Raw genomic sequence first — 22274 nt, 5'->3', positions numbered from 1 at the left:
ATTTAAATCATAAAAAATTTTTTTATTTTAAATCAAGTAACAAAGAAAAATAACTAAAAAACATGTAAATAGTAAATGCGTGCCACCTTTTTTTTTTTGCCAAAAAAGTTGAAGATAAGTTTATTATCAGATGTTTGTATTCTAAAGAAGTAAAAATATTAAAGAGTTCTCTTCAATCTCACTTCTGCAGGGGTAAAACTTTGAGACAAATCTAGAACCAAGGCAACCAACGAACCATGATGTATTTCAGCATATACTCTATATTAATCCTGTGCGCAGTGGTGGCATCAAGCCAGTGTTGGCATCTTGGCTAAGCATCAGAAATTTGACTTTCAGTTAATAATGAATGATAATGAAGAAGTGAATAAACTTCTATATCAGTCATTTGAAATAAATTAAAGTTGAAACAGTTTTAATTTTAGACCTAAAAAAAATTTTAAAATTTCAAAAAATAAATTTCAATACCTCATATCTTCAAGATCTTCAAGAACTTCCAGAAAAACTCTTCCAGAAAAACTCTTCAAGCCATTTGGCATAGGGCTGAATTGCTATTTGAATAAATCTATTAAATTTTCTTTTCAAAAATAAAAAAATTTGTAAAAATATAAAACTTAACTAAACAGCATAAATTTGTGCTGCTTTAAAAGTATAAAGTTTTGTTTTTTAAAAATCTTTAGTTGATTTATTTTAAAAGAATGGTATCAAAATTTGTACTTTATTCATTATTAATGGCAAAAAACAAATGCGTAATACGCGTCTTAGGTACGCGTAAAGTTTATTTCTAATTACAAATTTAATACTTATAGTTTACTTACTTTCTTTTATTTATTTAATAGTATATTTACTAGCAGATTTATACTATACTACAACAAACCATAACAAATACTATAATAAACTATATAAATAATACTATAATGATAAAAATACTAATAAAAATTGGCTATAATAGTAGTAAAATAAACTATAAAAACTTAGAATTGTATTAGTTTATTATACTAAAGTAACAATCTATTATTAAATCATCAAAACGTAATATATTATTTATTTTCAGACATTCAAAATTTTCATTTTCCTACAGAAAGTCGGATTCCGGCTTACTTATTTTTCATCTGTAGTTTACTGCTAAATTGTTTTAACGAAATGGTCCCTTGGATGTCTAAAATGCGCTTGTGCCGTTGTAGCATTTTTAATTTACTGTTGTTTATAATTTTGCTGCGCAATTTCAGCATTACAATTTTACTACGAAGTAAAATTTTAACGTTGAAATTTTACTGTTAACACTACTCACTTTTTACTGAAATTTTACTGACTTTTTTAATTTACAGTTTGTGGCATTTACTTTTTCGGTGTTTTCAAGATGTACAAAGGTATTAACTTTCACGATATTAGTAAATATTTGAATGGCAAATGGTTTCCTGAACATAAAACGAGAGAGGAATAAAAACTAACTTTAAAAGGCAATTTAAAAACCTTGAGATTGTAGACAAGAAATTGATGTATAGCAAAAGAGATATTGGTAACTTGCGGAAAACTTATTTAGTGGAAACATAATTTTTTAATTAAATTAAAAACATAGCTAAAGAGGTTCATGAGGGTCTAGAAACTTCAGAGAAAGCTGTTGCATTTATTTAAATTTATTTAAATCAATGTCAGCGACGTCGAAAAACCTTTAACAAAAATCTTAGTGCCCTCTGGTTTAAAACCTGTAGAAGTGGAGCAACAAGTAATAATGCAAAAATAACTGAAGCTGAGCTTCTTAGCAACAAAACAGCAGTATCAGTAGCATCCTTTCTCTAAGGTTAAATGACATAACTGTTTTAAAAACACAAACCAATGATCAAAGTTGAGAGCTTTTAATCTCTGCATCCATCACATTACACGACATGACAGGTACTCAGTACCATGTTACCTCGGCTTACCATCCACAAGCCAATGACCTTGTAGAGAGACAGAATCAAACACTTAAGAGAGCAATCATCAAGGTCTTAAATGAAAATGTTAAAAGTTGGTTGTCAGTTTTAGATTGAATCTTTTTTACACTACGTGTTAAAAAAGATTCAATCTAAAACTGGCAACCAACTTTTAACATTTTTTGGTGCATGATTCAATGGGGCATTCACCGTTTTTTCTTATGTAAATACGACAATCCTATCGTCCAATCGATGTTAAGTACATAAATAGATTCAATGGTGATTAATGCAATCGTATATATGATAAAGAGAAAGAACAAAACCAAACTTAAACCATTTGTTGAAAATGAAAGAAATTCAAAGATGCGTGAATTATCTTTATGTAAATTATGGTAATCAAGATGAATTTCAACGCCGCCTCAACCTAATGAAACATCCCACTAAATATATTCGCTATAAAATTTCTGTAAAACAAGGGCTCAAAACACTTTTTATGCCAGATCTTACTGATGTAAAATGTAAATGATGTATCTTTGAAAACGCATGCATGCAAGTCTGATAGAATTGTTTTTTTAAACAATTTTGTTTTTGCTGACAGGGTTCTGAATGTCAGCATGTATATATTCGCGATCTGGTTGTGAAACACATGATTTTAAAACCTTGTTCCAGTCTCTCCTTAGGATATTTAGGTGATGACGAAGAAAGTTATCTCATTAAAAGTAGAATGGCTACAGATTTTATATGGGCTACATATGTAGAGATTCTTGGTATTGCAAATCTTATTGGAACTGATATAAATGTGTGGTCATTCACAAACAGAAACTAACAAGCCTCAAATATCCAGCATCCACTAAACTCGATCAACTAGCATCTCATAATATTCTTTTAGAAAATAAAAACAGCAATCATTTTAATGTTGTTTTGTCAATAAAAACTTTAAAATGAGAAAAAATTTCGTTAACCAGAGATGATGCCAATCTTATCTTTACTTAAGTCTTCGTAAAGTCTGTGCATTAGGCAAATCCAATAAGGGACTGGTAGGACAGCGAAATTCGAAACCTGTAACGAGGCATTCTTTTTTTAAATTTAGCCTCTGAACATTGTGGCAACTTAAATTATACCGTACTCAGCATTTAATGGTTAAAAACTTTGTTTACAGCACTTAAAAATTAAATTAATAAAACACCATTTGAAACTTGTATGTCATTTTGGTTGACTCTAGGGTGCATGCATTTACGTGGTTGCTGATTTAATGCTGAATCCCTCTTAAAATCCAGGACTTTTATACTTTTATACAGTGACTTTCCAAATCATTGGTTATGTAAACTAAAAATGGTTTTTCATGCTTCTTGTTCAAATGCGTTGTTAAAATACTTTTTGTAGTTAAGTATCTTCTTCTTGTAATAAGTATATCTTTTCAATGATCTCTCTTGTCATGACTATTCTCTCCTTCCACTCCTTCCCGTACAAAACAAAAATGACTCAAGGACTCATTCTTTTAAGTTCCATGGATGCTGAATCCAAAAACTTTCGCTAAGTGAGAGCATGTATGACACCGCTTGATTCAGCAACATGCATGAAGACTTTGTAATATAGTAATGACTGTAATAGTAATAATGATTATAATAATAATAGTAATAACTAATAAAAAGCATTCAAAAAACTATAACAATACATAAACTTATCATTCTGTCTCAAACTTTTACTATTATTATAAATACTATTGTTAATATTATAATAATCATTCTGTTTTTAGTGTTGATAATTCTATTTTTTTATTTTTTTTATTTTTTTATTTATTATTTCAACTCTAGCTAGTATTGCTTTTAAATCTTTTGTTTTTTAACTTTTTTTTTTTTTTTTTTTGTTTTTGCTTTTCTCATTATTTTTATAGTTTATAATGTTTTTATCTCTGTCATTGACATGCAATTAAAACCTCCTTTTATAAAAGTTAAAAATTCAAAGAGTAAGAAAATAAACCCAAATTAAGACTTAGAATAACACTAAGTTAATCAAATTATAGACTTCTTAGTTCTCATTACAAAAGATATTCGTCTTTATGAGTAAAGATATTTAAAATACTTCTTTAAAACTCATTTGAACATCATTTTTGACGTCTTCGCAGAGACCACATTCAGGGACCTTTTTGGCTGTAAATGCCAACAGCTGTAGAACATTTTCGGCTGAACAACATTTTCAACAGAGAATAAAAACAATAATCATTTTTATGTTGTTTTGTCACTAAAAACCTTAAAGTAAGAAATATTTATGCTTAACTTATATGTTGTTGGTTCCATTTTTTTTTTCATGTTGTTTTACAAGTATATACAGTCACGGTGTAAGTATATCTGAACCCGTTCGTCAGATAGATACGTCAATAATTTATGACTTTCAGTTATTGGTGAACTTATTTGATGTGTGTTCCTAAATGTAAAGTTTTCTAATGCTAAGAGTAAAGAAAAATGCATAACTTTACATAAAAAAGTGAATCTAAATCAAGCCTGGAAAGACTTATAGTAACTTATCATTTAATGTATGCTTTACGTAATAAAAGTTTCATAGGAAGAAGAATTGAAGAAGCCTTAATTTAATAAATCATGTACTTCCTCTTTTCTCCTCATTTATTATTCAACAATAAGTACCTCCCAATGATATATATTAACTAGATGTCTAACTTCACAAAAATTCCGTAAGAAAAAGTGAAACAAGTTTTTAAAGCTTTTAACGCCGGTAGTTGTTTTACTTAAACTGACAATTGTTCATTTCTGTTTTGCTTTTATTTATCATTGCGTCATTTCAGGCCAGCAAAACAAACCTGGCTGGCAAAAAATTTGCTTCACTCTGGAAGCGCGAGTTAGATACCTAATAAATATATATCATTGATGCCTCCTAACACTACATTCTTATCCACTCCACCCACAAACTTTAACATTTCTGCTTTACTTGATGACAGTAAAATAATGAGTGCAGTAAAATTTTAACGTTAAAGTTTTAACGTTAAGATTTTAAATGTTAAAATTTTACTGCGTTGTAAAATTATAACGTTAAAATATTTAACCAATCTAGCGTGGAAAGTAACATGTGCATAATATTTGCATAACGTAATAAAAGTTTCATAAGAAGAAAACTTAAAGCAGCCATAATTTAGTAAATCATGCACTTCCTCTTTTCTCCTCCTATAGAATCCTACAATAAGCTCCTCCTAATACTACATTCTTATCCGCTCCACCTAAAAACTTTTACATTTCTACATTATGACAGTAAAATGATAATGAGCGCAGTAAAATTTTAGCATTAAACTTTTACTGCGCAAGAAAATGATAAAGTTAAAAATTTACAGTGCAGTAAAATTTTAAACGGAGTAAAATATTGACATTAACACCAGCGGGGAAATAAATCCTTCGATTACTCCTATACGCCTACCTTATAAGCTTTGCCAAACATTAAAATAGTGTATTTTAATCTATTGGTTTTTTTTGTTTTTATAAGCAAATATTTAATGGTAAAATCATAAATCAATTCACACTTACTTCTGTTAAATTGTAAGAGCTGTATGAGATTCGTACAATAACTCACGTGACTTGTTTTTCTGGGAACACGACTTTGAATATTTTGTAATATGGAGGAGCAGTATGTAAAAGTTTATTACTATAAGAATATTATTTATATAACAAATTGTGAGAGACATCGTTAAACAAAAATAAATAAGTTAACATGTGTCTTAATCTATTTTTGTATAAAAACTGAATGAGATTGGAAGTGACAATAAACAGATGCACCACAAAATAATGTAAAAAATACTAATGATAATGATAATAACAACAATGATAATAACAGTAAAAAATTATTATTAACAAAACTAATGTTATTTTATAATTGCTTTTTATTGTTTATGAAGTGTTTAAACCTATTTTTAGGCAATATTGGAAACACACCATTAAACTAAACATTAGGAAAATCTAAGGGGTTCATTTAAACAATTTCATTTCATTTTTACCCCCTACTTTTACATATAGAATTACCTTTTGTTGTATACAGTATTTATTGGTGTATATGTCAAGGCTTTAAGCCATTAAGAAGGAGAAAAAGAAAGTATAAGTCAAGCCATTTAGAGCTACTTAGTAAAAGATCCCAACTTATAAACAAAATTTACTTATGACAAGTAAAGTATTAAACTTTTTAAGATCAAATATAAAAGAGAAATTATCTATGGTAATTTTACTTATACAGTAGGTTTTCAAATAAACCAGTATATACAGTGTATATAAATTTTATACTTGTGCAAAAAAAAGAAGTTTTATTGAAGTTTTCTTTTATAGGTATTTTCATCTTGGTAATCAGACACATAAAGTTCCACGGGAACTTCATGCTCTGAACAGGAAGCGATTAATTGAAAAAGTTAGGCCAAAGGTATCAACAAGTCCTGCATTTATCATTTTGCAAGGTGGTGAGTCAAAGACTCAATATTGCAGTGATACAGAAATTTTATTTAGACAAGTAAGTATTTAGACAAACAAGTTTTCAACTTAATTGAGCATATAAGAGAAAAAATAAAAACAACAGTTCTACTGGGGCAAGGGGCCAATATTTAAAAATTTCTAATTTTTTAGAATAATGCATTAAATTTAAGTAGAAATTAATGATATTCTTTTAAAGCAGTATCTGGAATAAAATTAAGAATTAGCTAGATTTACATTCTTAATGTACTAGTGTTTGGTTCAGAAATGAACACAAGTTATTAGAAAAGATACTAAATTGGTTAGAATAGAGTTATAACAACTATACTTGTTGCAATGTTTTATGCTATTAGGTTTGTAGATAAGTATTTTTACTTTAAATAAATTTTAATTTTCTAATAAGATTTTTGGTCTTTTGAAGGTATTCTTAAACACCTGGAAAATATTTAACTTTCATGTCATTTTTAGGAATCATTTTTCCATTGGTTGTTTGGAGTGAAAGAACCTGACTGTTATGGTGCAGTTGAAATAAGCAGTGGAAAATCTATCTTGTTTGTGCCAAGGTTGCCTGAGTCATACATTGTGTGGATGGGCAGGTAAGTTTTAAGTGTGTTTATGTTTATGTTATGTTTGAGTCTGTAACAAGTATGTAGTATAAATAGAGATTTTTTAAAATTAAACATGAGTGATGTTGTATTTATGTTTTAATGTCATTAATTCAACAAGTTGGTGATGCTGTGCTCTTAGTTCAACTTTACAATTTTTGTAAATTTTGGTTAAATATGGATCAACAAAACTTAAATTGAAAATTATTTTTAAGTGAATTGATTTGACAAAGAGAAGCATGTCAATCATATATTTGTTAGCATGTATGATGCATTGTATTTTAAAGACCATATATATACTTTTGATTTTTCTAAATTTAGAATTCATCCTACAGAACACTTCCAGAACTTATATGCTGTGGATGAAGTTTATTTCACAGATGAAGTAAAGCAAAATTTATGTCTTATGTCTTAATATTAAAAAAATATATTTTTAAAAAAATATAGTTTTTGTAATTTTGTTTATGTGTGCTGTAAGTTTTTTTTGTTTCTCTTTACGAAGAAAATGCTGCTACAGTATTGTTTCTAAGAAGGCTTTAGCCATAAGCTAAAAGTAGTGGTTGATTAGAAAAGTTAAAATTAGATAAGGTATCCTAAGAGTTCAAGTAGCTGTATGCTTTTATGTTCAATACGTAGTTTTTTTTATGTTTTAGATCTCAAAAATTTTATCATCAAAACATGCTGCGTTGCTTCTTACTTTGGTGTGTTTTTTTAATCTTATGATTATTAAATGAAATGGCTTCTTTTTTTTGGTTCAGCATTTATTTTGATGTTTTATTAATACTAGCATGGTCTTAACACAGATAGTGGTAAATATACATCTGAGGCAAAGTTTGATGGTATAAGTGGGTAGGTGATATTTTTACAACTTATTTTTTCATAAGGGTCAAACAGTTTACAGAAAATTTCCAAACAATTTTATATTTATGTTTAAAGTTAAAAAAACTCCCAAATTATACTTTATTTATGTTTAAAATTAAATGTAATTGAGTTTTTAAATTACTATATTTACAAAATTTTTAGTTTTTAATATATGGCAGTTTTTTTTATTTCTATTTCAGATTTCTTGTAGATAATAAAATTCTGTTTCCTGAAATTACAGAATGGTTAGTTATTTTTTATAGTTTATTAAATTATTAACCTGTTGATGGGTTGCTCTTACAATTTAACATATGTTTATTAAGTCGTGTATTCAAGACTCCATTTGAAATTGATGTCATTCGCTACACAAACAAAGTCAGCAGTGAAGCCCACAAAGAGGTGAAAAAGAGTTTCAGAAGAATTTCATTGTTTTTATTTTGATTGCAAAAGATGTTGAAATTTGGTTATTTTTCTGTAAAAATTTCACCTTTGTTGTTTGAATTATTTTCAACATTGTTTTTCCTCATCTTCAACGCTATTAATTTAAAGCATGAGTTTTCTGTTATCAAATAAATGTTTTTGTAAATTTTATTCAACCTGATATTTCTTTTAGTTTACCGTTTATTTTTCTTTCTAGGTTATGAAACATATTCGTCCAAACATGAAAGAATATCAACTGGAAAGGTAGCCATTTTTTAAAATACTTTAATTGTAACATCTTCAAAACTTTAAATGATTTTAATTGCATCATCAATTTTTTTTTTCTTAAATAAACATATAATTTACAAAAAATATTCTTTTACTCTCCATTTTTATTATCTCCATCTTCATTTCCCTCTTCAATGAAGAAGCACTAAAAATTGAAATAGGCGAAGAAAAAAAAAACTGTAAAAAAAAATTAAATGTCATTAAGTGAAATAAACTCAATTGTTAAATTATTCTCAATTTAAGGTCAAAAGTTTTTATCAGTAGTTATTTTTGACTAAGCATCTGAGTTTGATTAACAAGTAATTTGTAAATTTAAGGTCTATTCAAAAGTTTATCAGTAGTTATTTTCGACCAAGCATCTGAGTTTAATTAACAAGTAATTTGCGAATTGGCAAAAAATTTAAGCTTAAGTTCTTGGGTAGTTGTTAAGCTGGATGTCAAGCTAACCAAACATCAATTTTTGATTTCTGTATATTATCATCGCTAACATATTACATTAATTGATAGTTACTAACGTACTACATCACAGCTATCTATTCTTTGGTTATTTCTAGAGCATAAATACATTTTATATCAATTATACCTAAAATAAAGAAGTCTTAATCTATCTTATGTTTCTTTTTAGTTTGTTTGAACATTATGTTCATGCCCGAGGCGGGTGTAGACGAGTTTCTTATTGTTGTATTGCTGCCAGGTAAGCATTTTAAAGTATCTTTGTGAATGTGTGTGATTGATAAATACTTTACTCAATAAAATATCTGCATTATTTTCAGTGGTGTAAATTGTGCAACATTACATTATGGTCATGCTGGAGCGCCGAATGATAAAACAATTGCTGATGGAGACATGTGGTGAGCTTTGATTGTTTCATCTTAAAATAAAATAGATTGTTAACTTGTTGTTTTTTTTTTAACGTTTCTCTATTGTTTTCTTCGTAATTTTCTTTTGTTGTCGGAATGCTTTCTAGTGTTTCTTACTTCTTTCATATTGAAATTATCAAACTACAAGTATTTCTAGACGAAAATTTTGTTTTTAGTTTGTTTGATATGGGAGGCGAGTATTACTGTTACGCATCTGACATAACCTGTTCGTTTCCTTGCAACGGGGTTTTTACTCCTAAGCAAAAAGTAATATATGAGGCTGTTTTAAAATCTAGCTGTGCAGTTATAAATGCTTGTAAGCCAGGTAATTAGTATTATTCGAATGCTATTTTTAAAATTACTCTTTTTTGCTGAAAATTTAAAATAATTTTTTAACAATCCAATTTGATTTAGTTTTTATTTAACTTTTGATTGGTACACCCTAAAAAGAAAGATTAAAACTGTTGGTGTTACGTATTTAATGAAACTTTTATTCAGAAACTTAAACACTATTTAGTGAGAAACGGCCAATCAACGGCATTCCAATTTTTGAATAAACACTGCTACAGAACTACTATGGAAAAAAAAACAAAAAAAACAAAACAAAAAACAAAAATAACAACAAACAAAAAGAAAAGAAACTAATAATAAAGAATGCACTAGCGCGTTTAAAAGTATTTTCTAAGTGTCGCTGCTTAACTTTGGTTTTTTGATGCATGGTTCTTCTGTTCCGCTATCCCTTATGCTTGTGTTTGACCGCGATTCTCGCGATTCTTTTGGAGTGATTGTCCCGAGTTTTCCATGTGGTAGGTTTTCCTTGTTTTTCATTGGTCGAAAAAGTACAACATAGATTCTTGGAGCGAATATAAACAAAAGCGTACTTGTTGCAGACATTATGTTAATTATTGGAAGCATAATCTTTCTAAACAAAGATATACCTCCAAAATGTATGCATGGTAGTACAACGATCCATTCAATCGCCATTGTAATCATGCATAACATTATATTCCTTGCTTCATTATAGTTTGCTGGAACATTACGTGCTAATATGGCTTGATAAGTACATGCTGCAATAAGCAAACTTTGGAAAACCCAGCACAGACTTAATATATTTATATTGAAACTGCATTCTACAAGTAAGTATGGTTCTGCATCTTTGTCCACATGTTTTAAATATAAAGGTGGATCTTTTATAAATGCTGTTGCAAGTGACCCTCCGACCTGTACTAAAACAATCGATGAAACGATAACTCGCTGCCATCTTGTCCTAACGAATTTCGATATACCTAATGCAAATAACAGAAATATAGTTGAGTAAACTTGTTTTTGATATCGAAATGTACAAGGCTTAAAGGTTTTCAATTTGAAACTTATTATTAATTTCTTACCTTTGTATAATACATCTATTGTGAATATTCTGTATATACGATTCGTCTTAACAACTAAAGGCCCAACAATCAGACTGGAGGCGAAACTTGACACTATGACATTTAGTACACATGCCACTTCCATAGGGTGCTCAATAACGCAATACGGCGTTGTAAACGAGAGAAAATTTCCGAGCAGCATCAAATAAGACATTTCTTTTCCTGAAGCACGAATCATGTGCGTGTGACGGTACTTAATGAACGTCAACGCCACTAGGATGACAAGCAATTGGCCCACGGTTGCAGTCACGATAAGTGCGATGCTTATTTTTTCATTCACTAAGAGAATTTTCTCTGAAATCTTTTTACATGCAGAAATGTTAGATGTTGGTGTAAAAAAAGGTGGACACGATTCGCAACATCCATCTGAGTTGACATACTCATCTTTCTTGCATTTGATGCAAATCGAGCAACAATCTTGAGGTAATGTTGGGACCTTACCCCACCCTAACGAACATTCAGAATTGCACGAGGAGTTAGAAAAGATCCATCGAGATAGATTTATGATGATTATTTTTTTCTCGTCTTTGCTGTTCCAAATACCAATTAGCCGACGCTCGAGTTTAGTTTTTCCTTCAATTTTAAAAATCTCATACTGACCCATCACTTGACCTTCTTGATTGAACTCAAATCGATAGCCAAGTGCGCTGGCAAATGTTGCGTTTTGCATTTCGGAAACGAGTGACCTAATTTGATTTTTTTAAAGCTCATCCTTTAGTAAAAGATTAAATAACAAATATTCAGAAAAAAATCAACAAATCAACAACCGTTTATTAATGCGTTTATTATAAACGTTTATTAATTTTATGTTCACAAGTTTTAACTAACCTTGGATCCTCAACTATGCACTCCAGACCTTGAGCGCAGTTGTAACGTTTTGCTAAAGCATACGCCACCAAATTTACGGCGTCTATGACGTACGGTATGAAAAAAGAAAACTCTTTTGATTCCATGCAGTTTTCTTTTATGCATTGTTCTGTAATGGGAATTAATCGATGTGCTTGTTGGTTTAAAAAATGCGCTTCGATAAACTTTTTGTATTCGCGAAACAATTTGCTTCTAAAGAAATTTGAGTTTGTTGGTTCACAAGAGATAATTTTCATTTCGGTGAGTTTAGTTTTAAACATCTGACGAATGTCCATGGTCATGTCTACTCCTTCTGTAAATATCCACGTGTAGTCTGAAATATTTTCATGAAAAGCCCGCGTTAAAACGGTGCTAGCAGATTCTTTATGCACAAAGAGGAGAACACCCTTAACTGTAGGTTGTGACAATAATTGATTCTTGAATTTATCATCTTCCTTTTCGATTGATTTAAATTCAATTATAGCTGCCAAACAAATTCGCTCGGATTTCTTCTTCTGAAAGTTTTCGTTATCCAATTGTTTTAAAAAAGATTCAAAAGCTGATTTTCCGTAATCAGTGGAACTATCGTATACTACGAACAATATATTCCATTTTAGTTTTTGTATCAGAGTAATAAGCATTTTTACGAGCAATTGGTCATTTGGAATAGTCCTTACGAATAAAGGGTACACTGTTTTGTCGCTAAGACTTGTGTCGGTTGCTGCATAACTTACAGATGGAATCCCAAATAAATTTGTTAGTGTTGCTATGCTTTTACTAATGCTACTCTTCTGCATGCCAACTACTGCTACCGTTTTTGGTAAGTTAAGTGACTGGTCAGCAATTGAATTTCTCGGAAAGTCATTATTTTCTTTCTGTCCGCTAGCATTGAATTTTTTCTGGTTAACAAAATCCGTATTTTTTTCACTATCCGTGGAAATGATCACATTATTTGCAGTCACAAAATCAAATCTCATGCTGCTTCGAATCCCTATCTCTTCAGAATCACACGAGTTTTCGATATGGACACCTAGTGTAACATTTGTAAGTATATTCGGGTTATTGTTGATTCGGTCAACAGCAAACAACATTGCCCAGGCTTCCTGTAAGCCTTTTGCACTTAGGGATCCGTCGCAGTCTTCAGAAGTTTTGATTGTTTGACTAGTGTTGTTATTCCTTTCATATGTGGTTGCGTTTTTTAAAATTTTATTTTGTTTAAAGTCAAAACTGTGCATTGTTTTCATTGGAAACAATCCTCCAATAACTACATCCGCCAGGCATTTGTCTTTTACTTGAAGGTCTTGTGCGAAAATAAACGATAACATTAGAATCACATGTATCGATTCGGAAATCATATTCTGAAAAATGCTTTTGTATTTACTTTCAGCGTTTCCGAAGTTGCACGCCCACTCCGGTTTTGTGCTCTCTTTAAATTCTTATATTGCGTTCACAGTTGATTTTTTACAAATCGACATCTGTTTAATGTCAGTATAGCTGCACAAACATTTTTTGAGTCGGGTTGACTTTTTTTGATTTTAATCTTAAAAATAATCATCTTATTTACGTGATTCAGGCTGATAATTCATATTTATATTGGTTCAATTGTTTAAGGTTCAATGATTGCTACTCTTTTTATTATTATTATTTTTTTTTTTTGTAAACAAAGCCTAAAAAATGAACGAGAGAAATATATCAGTTATTTGTTCTCTTCATAAATACCGCTGTAATTAAAGTATTTTAACCTCAAGATTTGATTTTAAATTGCAGATTTTCATCCCAACAAAAATCAATTGCTTAAAGTTACTTTCTTGTATTTAAAAGTTTCATTTCGCTGTCTCTACTCTATCAAACCATCAAATGATTATTATATGAACTATAATTCAGGAGTTAATTGGGTTGATATGCATCTGCTTGCCGATCGCACCCACCTTGAGGAATTGAAAGCGATTGGTATATTGCAAGGAGACGTCGATGAAATGATGAATGTGCGGCTCGGTGCTTTGTTTATGCCGCACGGCTTGGGTCATTTTATGGGATTGGATGTTCATGATGTGGGAGGATATTTAGCTGTAAGAATTTTTTATTTAAGAAGTTTTTTTTTTTTTTTTTTTATGAAAAAAAAAAATGGAACAACTATTTTTGATGTTCATTTTTTTTTTTATTTTGTTTTATCTTTAGGGTCAAGAAAGACCTAAAGAAGCCGGTTTACGAAGTTTACGAACTGTGCGGGATCTGGAAGAAAATATGGTTATCACTGTTGAACCAGGAATTTACTTTATACCGGAGGTTTTTACTTATTTTTTGTTTGCATAAGTTTTTTTTTTAGCCTTCTTTATAATATCGGCATATCTTTATATTATTTTCCTAAGATTGTTTAAAAAAATGTTGATAGTTAAAATTATTTATTACATATTTTTAGCTGATCAGCAAATACTTAGATGACCCAACTCATGCACGTTTCATTGTTCGAGAGGTCATTGAACAGTATTATGATTTTGGAGGGGTAGCTTTTTTATTTTTTTTACAACTTGTGTTATTAAGTTAATATTGAATGAATAAATGGTTGAAATTAGGTTTTCCCTATTCCTTAAGGTCCGCATAGAAGATGATGTGCTGATAACTGCAAATGGTTGCGAATGTTTGACTGACGTTCCGAGGACAGTGAATGAAATAGAGCAGCATATGGCGTTAGGAAAACAATCTAACATTAACGTGTTATTGTAGAACGAAATGAGTTTTGCAATTTTTCTTTATACTAGTTGTTAAATCTTAAAATTTAATTTCATCTTCGCGAAATGCACAAGTAAAATGAATGAAGTTTTTTTCGTAGAATTATATAAAAATACTTGTGCATAATAAATATTTGTGAGAGATTAATTTATGAAAATTTATGAAAATTTTAATTATATTTAAATATCTAAATTAATTTCTTTTTTTTAAAAAAATGCGTGATCTTTTTGAAAACACTTTTTCGTAGATTTTTTGAAAACGTCCATATGCCATAGATTTCACTGGGATGGAAATTTTCATTATCAGTTTACACCTCAAGGAGTATCTTAACAAGCAGAAGCATGGCCGCCGAGAGGGGAGGATGGACGAGGAAGATTCCCGGGGCTCTGTGTGTAAAAACAAATTTTTTAAAATAATTTTCGAAAGATTTAAATAGTTTTGACTTTTAAAAGATTTAATTAACTTTTAATTTTTAATTTTCAATGACCAGAGCACGTTTCTTTTGGTTCTGGGTATTTAATTGATCATTAATGAGGGCCCCTTAAGAAAACTTCCCCGGGCTCGAAATTTCTCTCTGCTGCTATGGGCAGAAGATATGCGATTTTCAAAAATGTATTCACTATGGCACAAATATTTGTAGATAATGCAAAACTACCGGTAAGATAAACTGTTTCATTGATCTCAGATTTTTTTGAACTCACAGCTTATGACGCCTAATTCTAGTTTAGTCCAGCAAATCTTGTTTCTGGACTGCAGTAGCCATATTTCTAGAAGTTAGTAATCCAATAGATTTTAAAAGTTCTACTCTTGATACAGCACCACCATTAAATTGTTGTACGGTTTCGGCAACAGTTTAATGGCTGAAATTTCTTTTATTCGACTGCAAAATTTAGTCTGACAAAAGAACTCCACCTACAGATTTTGTGTGAGATTTAGCAAGCAGCAATTAAGAAGCTTTGAAGGGATTCGAAGAAGGGTCTTTGAAGGGTTCGTTTGAAGGGTATGTAAAAAGAGGTTTAAAAAATCAATTAATTTGGAAGCCGTTTAATAACGCTAAACTATGATCAGTTTCTCCAATACGTACACCAAGTGTCAATATGCTTTTGGACAAAGAGAATGTTGCTCATCTAAAGATTTTGAACTTCCTGTTAACTTGTTGTTACGGATAGTTTACCAATAAAATTTTTATTTTATCTCATTTGTTTGCCTATTGCTTACAGATAAGATTTTTGATAAAATGCAAATTTATTATGGGGAAGCTATCCGTAACAACAATAAGAATTATGTAATTATTATAGTCTTTTTCTAATTATTACTGTATTTTCATCTGTTAACTTTATACATTTGTTCTTCTTAAATTCACTAAGACCAGTTCCCATCCTCTTCTGAACATATCCAACACTTTCCTTTTTTTCAACTTCCATACCCATTCCCATAAACTTCGTTACATCAATATCTAACTTTCCCAAAGCTGTGTCTTAATTTCCAACAAACTTAACATTTTTAACTGCTTGTTTTTTTTTAATCAATTAAATTGGTAGATTTGTGCCAACAGTCTACATTTATTCTCGAAAACGATTTAAAAATGAATCGATGAATGTTTTTTACCAGAAGATTTTTCTGAGGAGATTTTTGTATAATGAAATTTTACAAAAACCTTGCCAGACATCCACAAACATTTTGCGCACTATTCCAAAACATTAAAAAAATTCGCTAAGTACAGTAAAGAAAATTGATGAGTACAGTAACCATGAGTGCTTGGTAGTTTTCTTGTAGATTCTATACAAAGTGCGAATAATTTTTATCATCAAGAATCAGAGAAACCAACAAGTTTGGATATGAGATCTCCAAAACCAGAATCAAAAATTAAAATTATAGTATACAAGAATTATCCCCTAGCCTGCTATTAGTCATAAAATTCCAAGAAGAAGGCCGCAATTATGTAGGAAAATTGGTCTTCTGAATACAACCTACTGATTGTTTGTACTCTAAAGACCAATTTTCCTAAATTTTCGCGCCACAAGAATTGAAAGCCAAAGAATTAAGAAGTTTATATAAAGAAGAAAAAAGTTAAAAAAAAAAATAATAAAATAAAATTTGTAGAAGAAAAATACAGCCGTGATGTTGAAGAATCTTATTCATGTGATGAGGAAGTTGATGACAAATCTTACACAACTACATAATTGTATTAAAAGTTATTCGCTTTCTCCTTCAAAAAAAACCTTGGATGCCAAAAATGAAGATCTTATTGTAAAAGCGCGGGTATAGACAGGAAAAAGAACAATATGCTATACGAAATACACACAGACACAAATTATAGTCTAAGACTTCAGGTAATAGATCAAGGAAATGTCGAAGTTTGGTAGTTCATAATTAGCACATTTTCACTCAAAATATATAAGAACCGTATACAATTCTTCTAACAATCAAAAAAAAAAAAAAAAGAATTTTGTTCAAAATATCATTTTATATAAAATTTTTATTAAAAAGTGTTTACCTTTGCACCTCTTTTGTATTCTTGTGTTAATGTAATGCAAGCTTATAGTTTTCATCATATTTTTTACAAGAAGTGCGCCCAAGCTGCTTTTTTTCTGATAAACCGAACCTGAACGTTTGCCAAACCCGGCTACAGAATCTTTTGATTTTGAAATTTTTCGAAGTGAAAGCAACGATCAACACGGTTATATCAGCAAAGCTTGTTAAGTTTAATAACTTTGACGCTGTGTTCTAAAGCATTTAATGTTGAAAAGCAAAAAAAAAAAAAAATAAGACATCAGTTAAGAAACTTTGTTTGGAAAAATATAAGAGATTTTTAAAAGACTATTGAAGGTAAATTTACTTTAGGATGGCTGTTTGTGGTGTTAAAGATGTAAAAATGCAAACGTGTTTTCTTAAGTCTCACTTCGAAGACGAGATTTATGTAGTAACACTAAAGTATTATTTATGTTAAAATGCCACTAAACAAAAATATACTTTTAATTAAAACCAACTGCAAACTAAAACAGTATACTGTTTTAGTTAGGTCGTTTGGTTAGGTCGAGCTTTGGGAAATTATTTGGGAAAAATTGCAGTTTTAAAAGTTGTACCGAGTAGGTACGAATGCGTGCTTCAACTGTACATTAGATTAGTATAGATTAAATGTTTAAGTATACTGTTTAAGTATACTTAAACATTTAATCTATACTAATCTAATGTACAGTTGAAGCACGCATTCGTACCTACTCGGTACAATTTTTAAAACTGCAATTTTTCCCAAATAATTTCCCAAAGCTCGACCTAACCAAACGTTTGGTACAGCTCTAGTTTTCATAGTAAATTTTATGGCCTGTTATTCATTGCAAATGCAAAGATAAAACAGACTTATGTCTGTTTTTGTTTTATGTCACTTTTATTTGTGGTTGCTGATTACCATGTTAATTACAAAAAAAATGGAACTTAAACGATTGACGGTGGAGTACGAATTTATGTAAAAAGAAAACCTTTTTGATTTATATGAAAAGAAAACCTTGTACCTTTGTTCTTATCATCTAATTTCGTTTTAAAGTTTTCATGATGCCTAAAGCAGGTAATTGCATATGAATGCAGGAGTTACAAAAGATTTCATGATCAAAAGGAACTAGCAAGCTTTAGTTTCCTGATTCGTACTTTACATTAAATTAGATTATGTAGTTTAAGGAAGTTTGGAAGCTGTCTGGATTGAGGTTCAAAAAAATGACTTTTCTAACGCCCTTTAAAAATGAATTGTTCAAAAATGTCTAATACGTTGAGGTTTAGTATTGTACAGCATGATAATTGTAATGATATAATTGTAATGTTGTAATTATAACGATGATTCCAACTGAATGGTATACCATGTCTAAAAAAACATATCGCTTTAAAACTGTTTTACAATAGATTTCATTTCAGAATAATCAATTGTAAACGGAGGAAATCAACATTAAATCTCTTTGTAAATATTTTTCACTATTCTTCGACTTTTAGGAATATTGAGGATAACTGACAGAGAGATTTAATATTGAGAAAGATTATTGACGAAGAGATATTAATTTTCTTATACAAAATTCTGATGTGAAAAAAAGTATAAATAGAGTTTCATAAGAAAAAACAAACCACAGATAAAAATTGATAAGAAGTTATCATTATGTTAATTGTTGTTATCAGTTTAGGAGTTTGTACCCTTTTTTATTAATAATAGTTATTAGTAATACAAATGTTAAAATACTTCAAGAAAAAATATTGCGATAAACATTTCAGATCATTATTGCGATCACATGCGTTGATTGCACACGCGTTGATTGCAATAAACTTATTTAAAACAACAGTCATCTTTTTCTTAATGCCAATACTCTATTGTTGTCAAGCTCTTTTGATATCAATACTCTGTTGATACTGGTTAGTGTGATGAAACTCTGTTGAAACTAATGCCAATACTCTGTTGACATTGAGAAACATCAAAGCGTGTTTCTTTGTCGACAAAACATTTTTGAATTATGCACTGTAACATTTGAAATGATAAAAAAACTAAGCATAATATTGTTTTGTGGACTTCATCCTGGACGCTTTAGCTTATGTTTTAGGTCATTTCGAGAGATAACGTTAATAAAACCCTTAAAGGACGAAAACTATTTTAGTGTTGTGCTGTGGTACTAAAGCTTACCGCATGCTGTTGGTTTATAACACTCTGTTACAAGTTCAAACTAAGTAAAAGTAAAATTGAGATGACGTCAGTAAAAAATAAAGGAGTACTCAAAAGGTGGAAGAAGTGCGTTTTGCGTAGTGCTACGTCATAGAATAATTAATCACACATATTTCTTGCGCGATTAGAAAAACAAAACATCCCAAAGATTTTTTATAAAACAATCTTTTGTATCCTCTGAAAGATAAAAGAACGTAAAGATCTAAATGAATACAAATACTGTTGAAAAATAAGTGTTAACAATAACAAAATGTTGATGAGAATTAATGATAACAAACGCGACTTTTAAAAACTATAACGCTTGCGACTTCATTGTACAATTGAGACGTAATTTAGTTTTTTTCTGTGACTTTTTCTATGGAAGAGGTTCTTTATTTATCTTAAAAAAGAATTTTCAATTGGTTTTTAGAAAACTTTTACGACTCAACAATAACGACTTTCGACTTCTATTTCCTGACGTATTTAATTTTATGTAGAAAACAATTAGGTTTATATTCAAAATATCATTTTTTACTATTTTTGTAGCAATCTTTATGAAAAACATTGAGTGCAGCTGTTTTTAATTTCCCTCGGGATAACTTAACAACGCATATACTTCCGATTATCATTTATTGGTACTGTATTTTCTTCGCTAGTACAATGTTTTTCACTATCGGACACTTATTTCGAATTTGCATAATTTTAATAATTTTTAGTTATGTTTGTTTTGATATTTATAAACCTCATTCTGACGTATTTATCAGTGTAACGCATTATCATGAAATAAATTATATAAACAATCTCCGATTTTTCTTTTGAAATAAAGAAATGTTTACCTCTGTTAACATATTTCGTGATTTTCGTACATAAGGAGTATTCTTTCTTTTTGGAAACAACGGTTTTGTTAAATAGATTTTCTTTTTGGCAATGGATTCAGTATAATTATTATACAAAAGACAAATGTAGCAGAGGAGAGTAGAAGTGCGATGAAAACACCATGTTAATCTGTTTGTTATGGTAACCAGCTTTTTATAGTAACCGGTTATTTGTTATAAAATAAAAGTTACATCTAAAAAATATTTTCGATTTCGAAGATTTTTTTTTTATTATTATTTTAGTTCTGATAAAAAGTCAGTTTTAAATTTTTGATTTTCCACTGGTAAAATAAAAATTTGAAGAAAAAAACAAAACAGCAATAACATATTTAGTAGTAGCATTCTAAAGTTTTTATTTTTACTGTTACAAAGTTATTTTCATCTTTTAAATTCTACCACATAATATAAGCACACACAAACAAGCATAGCACAAATTCAGAAGTGTAGAAAATCAGTCTTTAGCAGCAGCCCATAAATCCGGCAGAAGTCAATTAGTGTTCCTTTCTTGCTTTGATATCCGTTTCAAATGATTTGATCCTTTTAAAAAAGTTTGGAAAGACTATGTTTAAAATTATTTAAGATTTTATATATGCGCTGATGTTTTTAAGCGCTGCTTTCTTTCCGGAAGTTAAATTCCAAACTTCATTTTAAAAGTAACATCTTTGTCAAACAATGTTTTGTTCGGAAAACCATGTTTTTAGAATAAATTTTTTAATTTTTTAAATATTCTTCGAAAGACTGTTTACTTTTGATGGAAAGTTTATATTTTTAAATTTCAAGGTTTAAATTGCAGGCGTTTGATTTAAGTGTAAAAACTGGAGCAACAGCTACTTGACTTCGGTTTTTATCATTGACTTGACATTTTTTATATCCAATACATTTCCTACGGTCCTGGTGCCTGTTACCTGGTGCAGGCGTGAATTCTAACTTCCTACATCTTTATCTAATTTTTTGCATTTGAAAGTTTGTCCTCCCATCTCCTTAAGTTAGTTCTCTTATCTCCTTAAGTTTGTACTCCTATCTATTAAGCTTTAATGAAAAACATTTACCGACGCGAATGACAGTAATAAAAAGTTTATTGTCATTCGCATTGGTAGATATTTTTCATCACAGTATGCAATATCTTCCAACGCGAAAGACAATAATGAACGTTTTATTTTTACTACTATTAATCTATAAAGTGACAGACATCTGTTAAACTTATATAAACTAGTTAATCTAGTTAAAGAAATTTTTGACAAAGAGTTTAAACCCCGTGTTATTAGTTATTCATTCGAAAGAGATGAAGTTCTTAAGATAAGTGGCTTCATTAATGGAGAGCAAAAAGCAAATGAGATTTATCTTGTGCGAGCTTTAAACATTTATTAGTAATTAAGCTTTTGGAAAATTCACGAAAACAGTTTAGTTTAAGCAATAATGTAATCTAGAAAATGCTTATATAATTACATGTATGCATGTAATATATATATATATATATATATATATATATATATATATATATATATATATATATATATATATATATATATATATATATATAACATAAGTGTATTACTTTGCATATTATATAACGTTAATTGATAGACATTATCGCATGGAACATCAATATATTGAGTATTATTATATAAGCTATTATTGATAAATATTTTTCTAACATATATACTGTAATTAAAAAGATTACAGTTTAACACGTAATCGGTTAATATAAAAAGTTACAGTACTTTGAAGTTTGTAGAATATTAACAGAATGTTAATATATAATATATATATTAGTCAATTCTCAGTATAATAGTTTGGGTTCACCAAACTATTATACGAAGCAATTTAAAAAACGCGTGGAAAAAAAAGGACATCGTTTTCACAAACTTTTGAATAAACTTAAACTATTAAAAGCATTTCACATTCCATAATTATATTTTAGCAGAGGTTTTAGGCAAGCTGTTGAAAGTTAAGGGCATAAACATCAAACCAGTAATCTTGCTTAATTGGTTGCGAAATGTTTCATTTATAAATTTTTAACATTTTATTCAACTTCCTCAACAACCCTATATGTTTGTTTTCAAGATTTATTAAAGATAAGTGCTTGTTATTGTAATGCGTGTGGTCGTGAGGGGTCGTAGTAATAAATTTTTTATTGCTTTTTTTTTTTTTTGGATGCAAATCCCGCTTCTGACTGTAAGATTGAATTTTATTTGTAGTTTCAACACAAAGCATTATTACCTTGTCTTTATCTACTTAATACCAGGTTAAAACAAAACCTTTTTAATACCAGGTTAAAATAAAACGGATTGCATGAAGGACATCTTTTAGTGAACATTTT

At 29.4% G+C, this 22274-nt stretch overlaps 2 protein-coding genes across 3 annotated transcripts; one reads left to right on the top strand and one right to left on the bottom strand.

Moving 5' to 3' along the window:
• The first annotated feature begins 5317 nt into the window (after positions 1–5317).
• Positions 5318–14596, top strand: LOC145193605 (xaa-Pro dipeptidase-like). Of its 2 annotated transcripts, none has more exons than XM_090073001.1 (16): positions 5318–5540; positions 6230–6407; positions 6836–6963; positions 7294–7357; positions 7626–7673; positions 7760–7821; positions 8034–8078; positions 8157–8232; positions 8471–8517; positions 9167–9235; positions 9315–9392; positions 9578–9726; positions 13559–13743; positions 13853–13960; positions 14094–14177; positions 14267–14596. In XM_090073001.1, exons 1-16 carry the CDS (start codon positions 5530–5532, stop codon positions 14396–14398), a joined length of 1464 nt encoding a protein of 487 aa, XP_089929127.1. In that variant the 5' UTR covers positions 5318–5529; the 3' UTR covers positions 14399–14596. The 2 variants fall into 2 exon arrangements, with proteins under 2 accessions (XP_089929127.1, XP_089929126.1); XM_090073000.1 differs by having other exon boundaries at positions 5508–5700.
• LOC145193606 (metabotropic glutamate receptor 3-like) lies at positions 9890–13164 on the bottom strand. Its single transcript, XM_090072999.1, has 3 exons — positions 11657–13164; positions 10790–11514; positions 9890–10687 (listed from the first exon to the last, which is right to left on the bottom strand). The coding sequence occupies exons 1-3, from the start codon at positions 13027–13029 to the stop codon at positions 10083–10085; spliced, it is 2703 nt and encodes a 900-aa protein (XP_089929125.1). The 5' UTR covers positions 13030–13164; the 3' UTR covers positions 9890–10082.
• Positions 14597–22274: the final 7678 nt, after the last annotated feature.

Source organism: Hydra viridissima, unplaced genomic scaffold, assembly GCF_058129835.1.
Source record: "Hydra viridissima isolate aposymbiotic clone 2 unplaced genomic scaffold, HvirCarnegie_v1 scaffold_15, whole genome shotgun sequence".
Classification (NCBI taxonomy): domain Eukaryota; kingdom Metazoa; phylum Cnidaria; class Hydrozoa; order Anthoathecata; family Hydridae; genus Hydra; species Hydra viridissima.
Note: the sequence above shows the minus strand (reverse complement) of the source record. Positions and strands in the feature narration are given on the sequence as shown.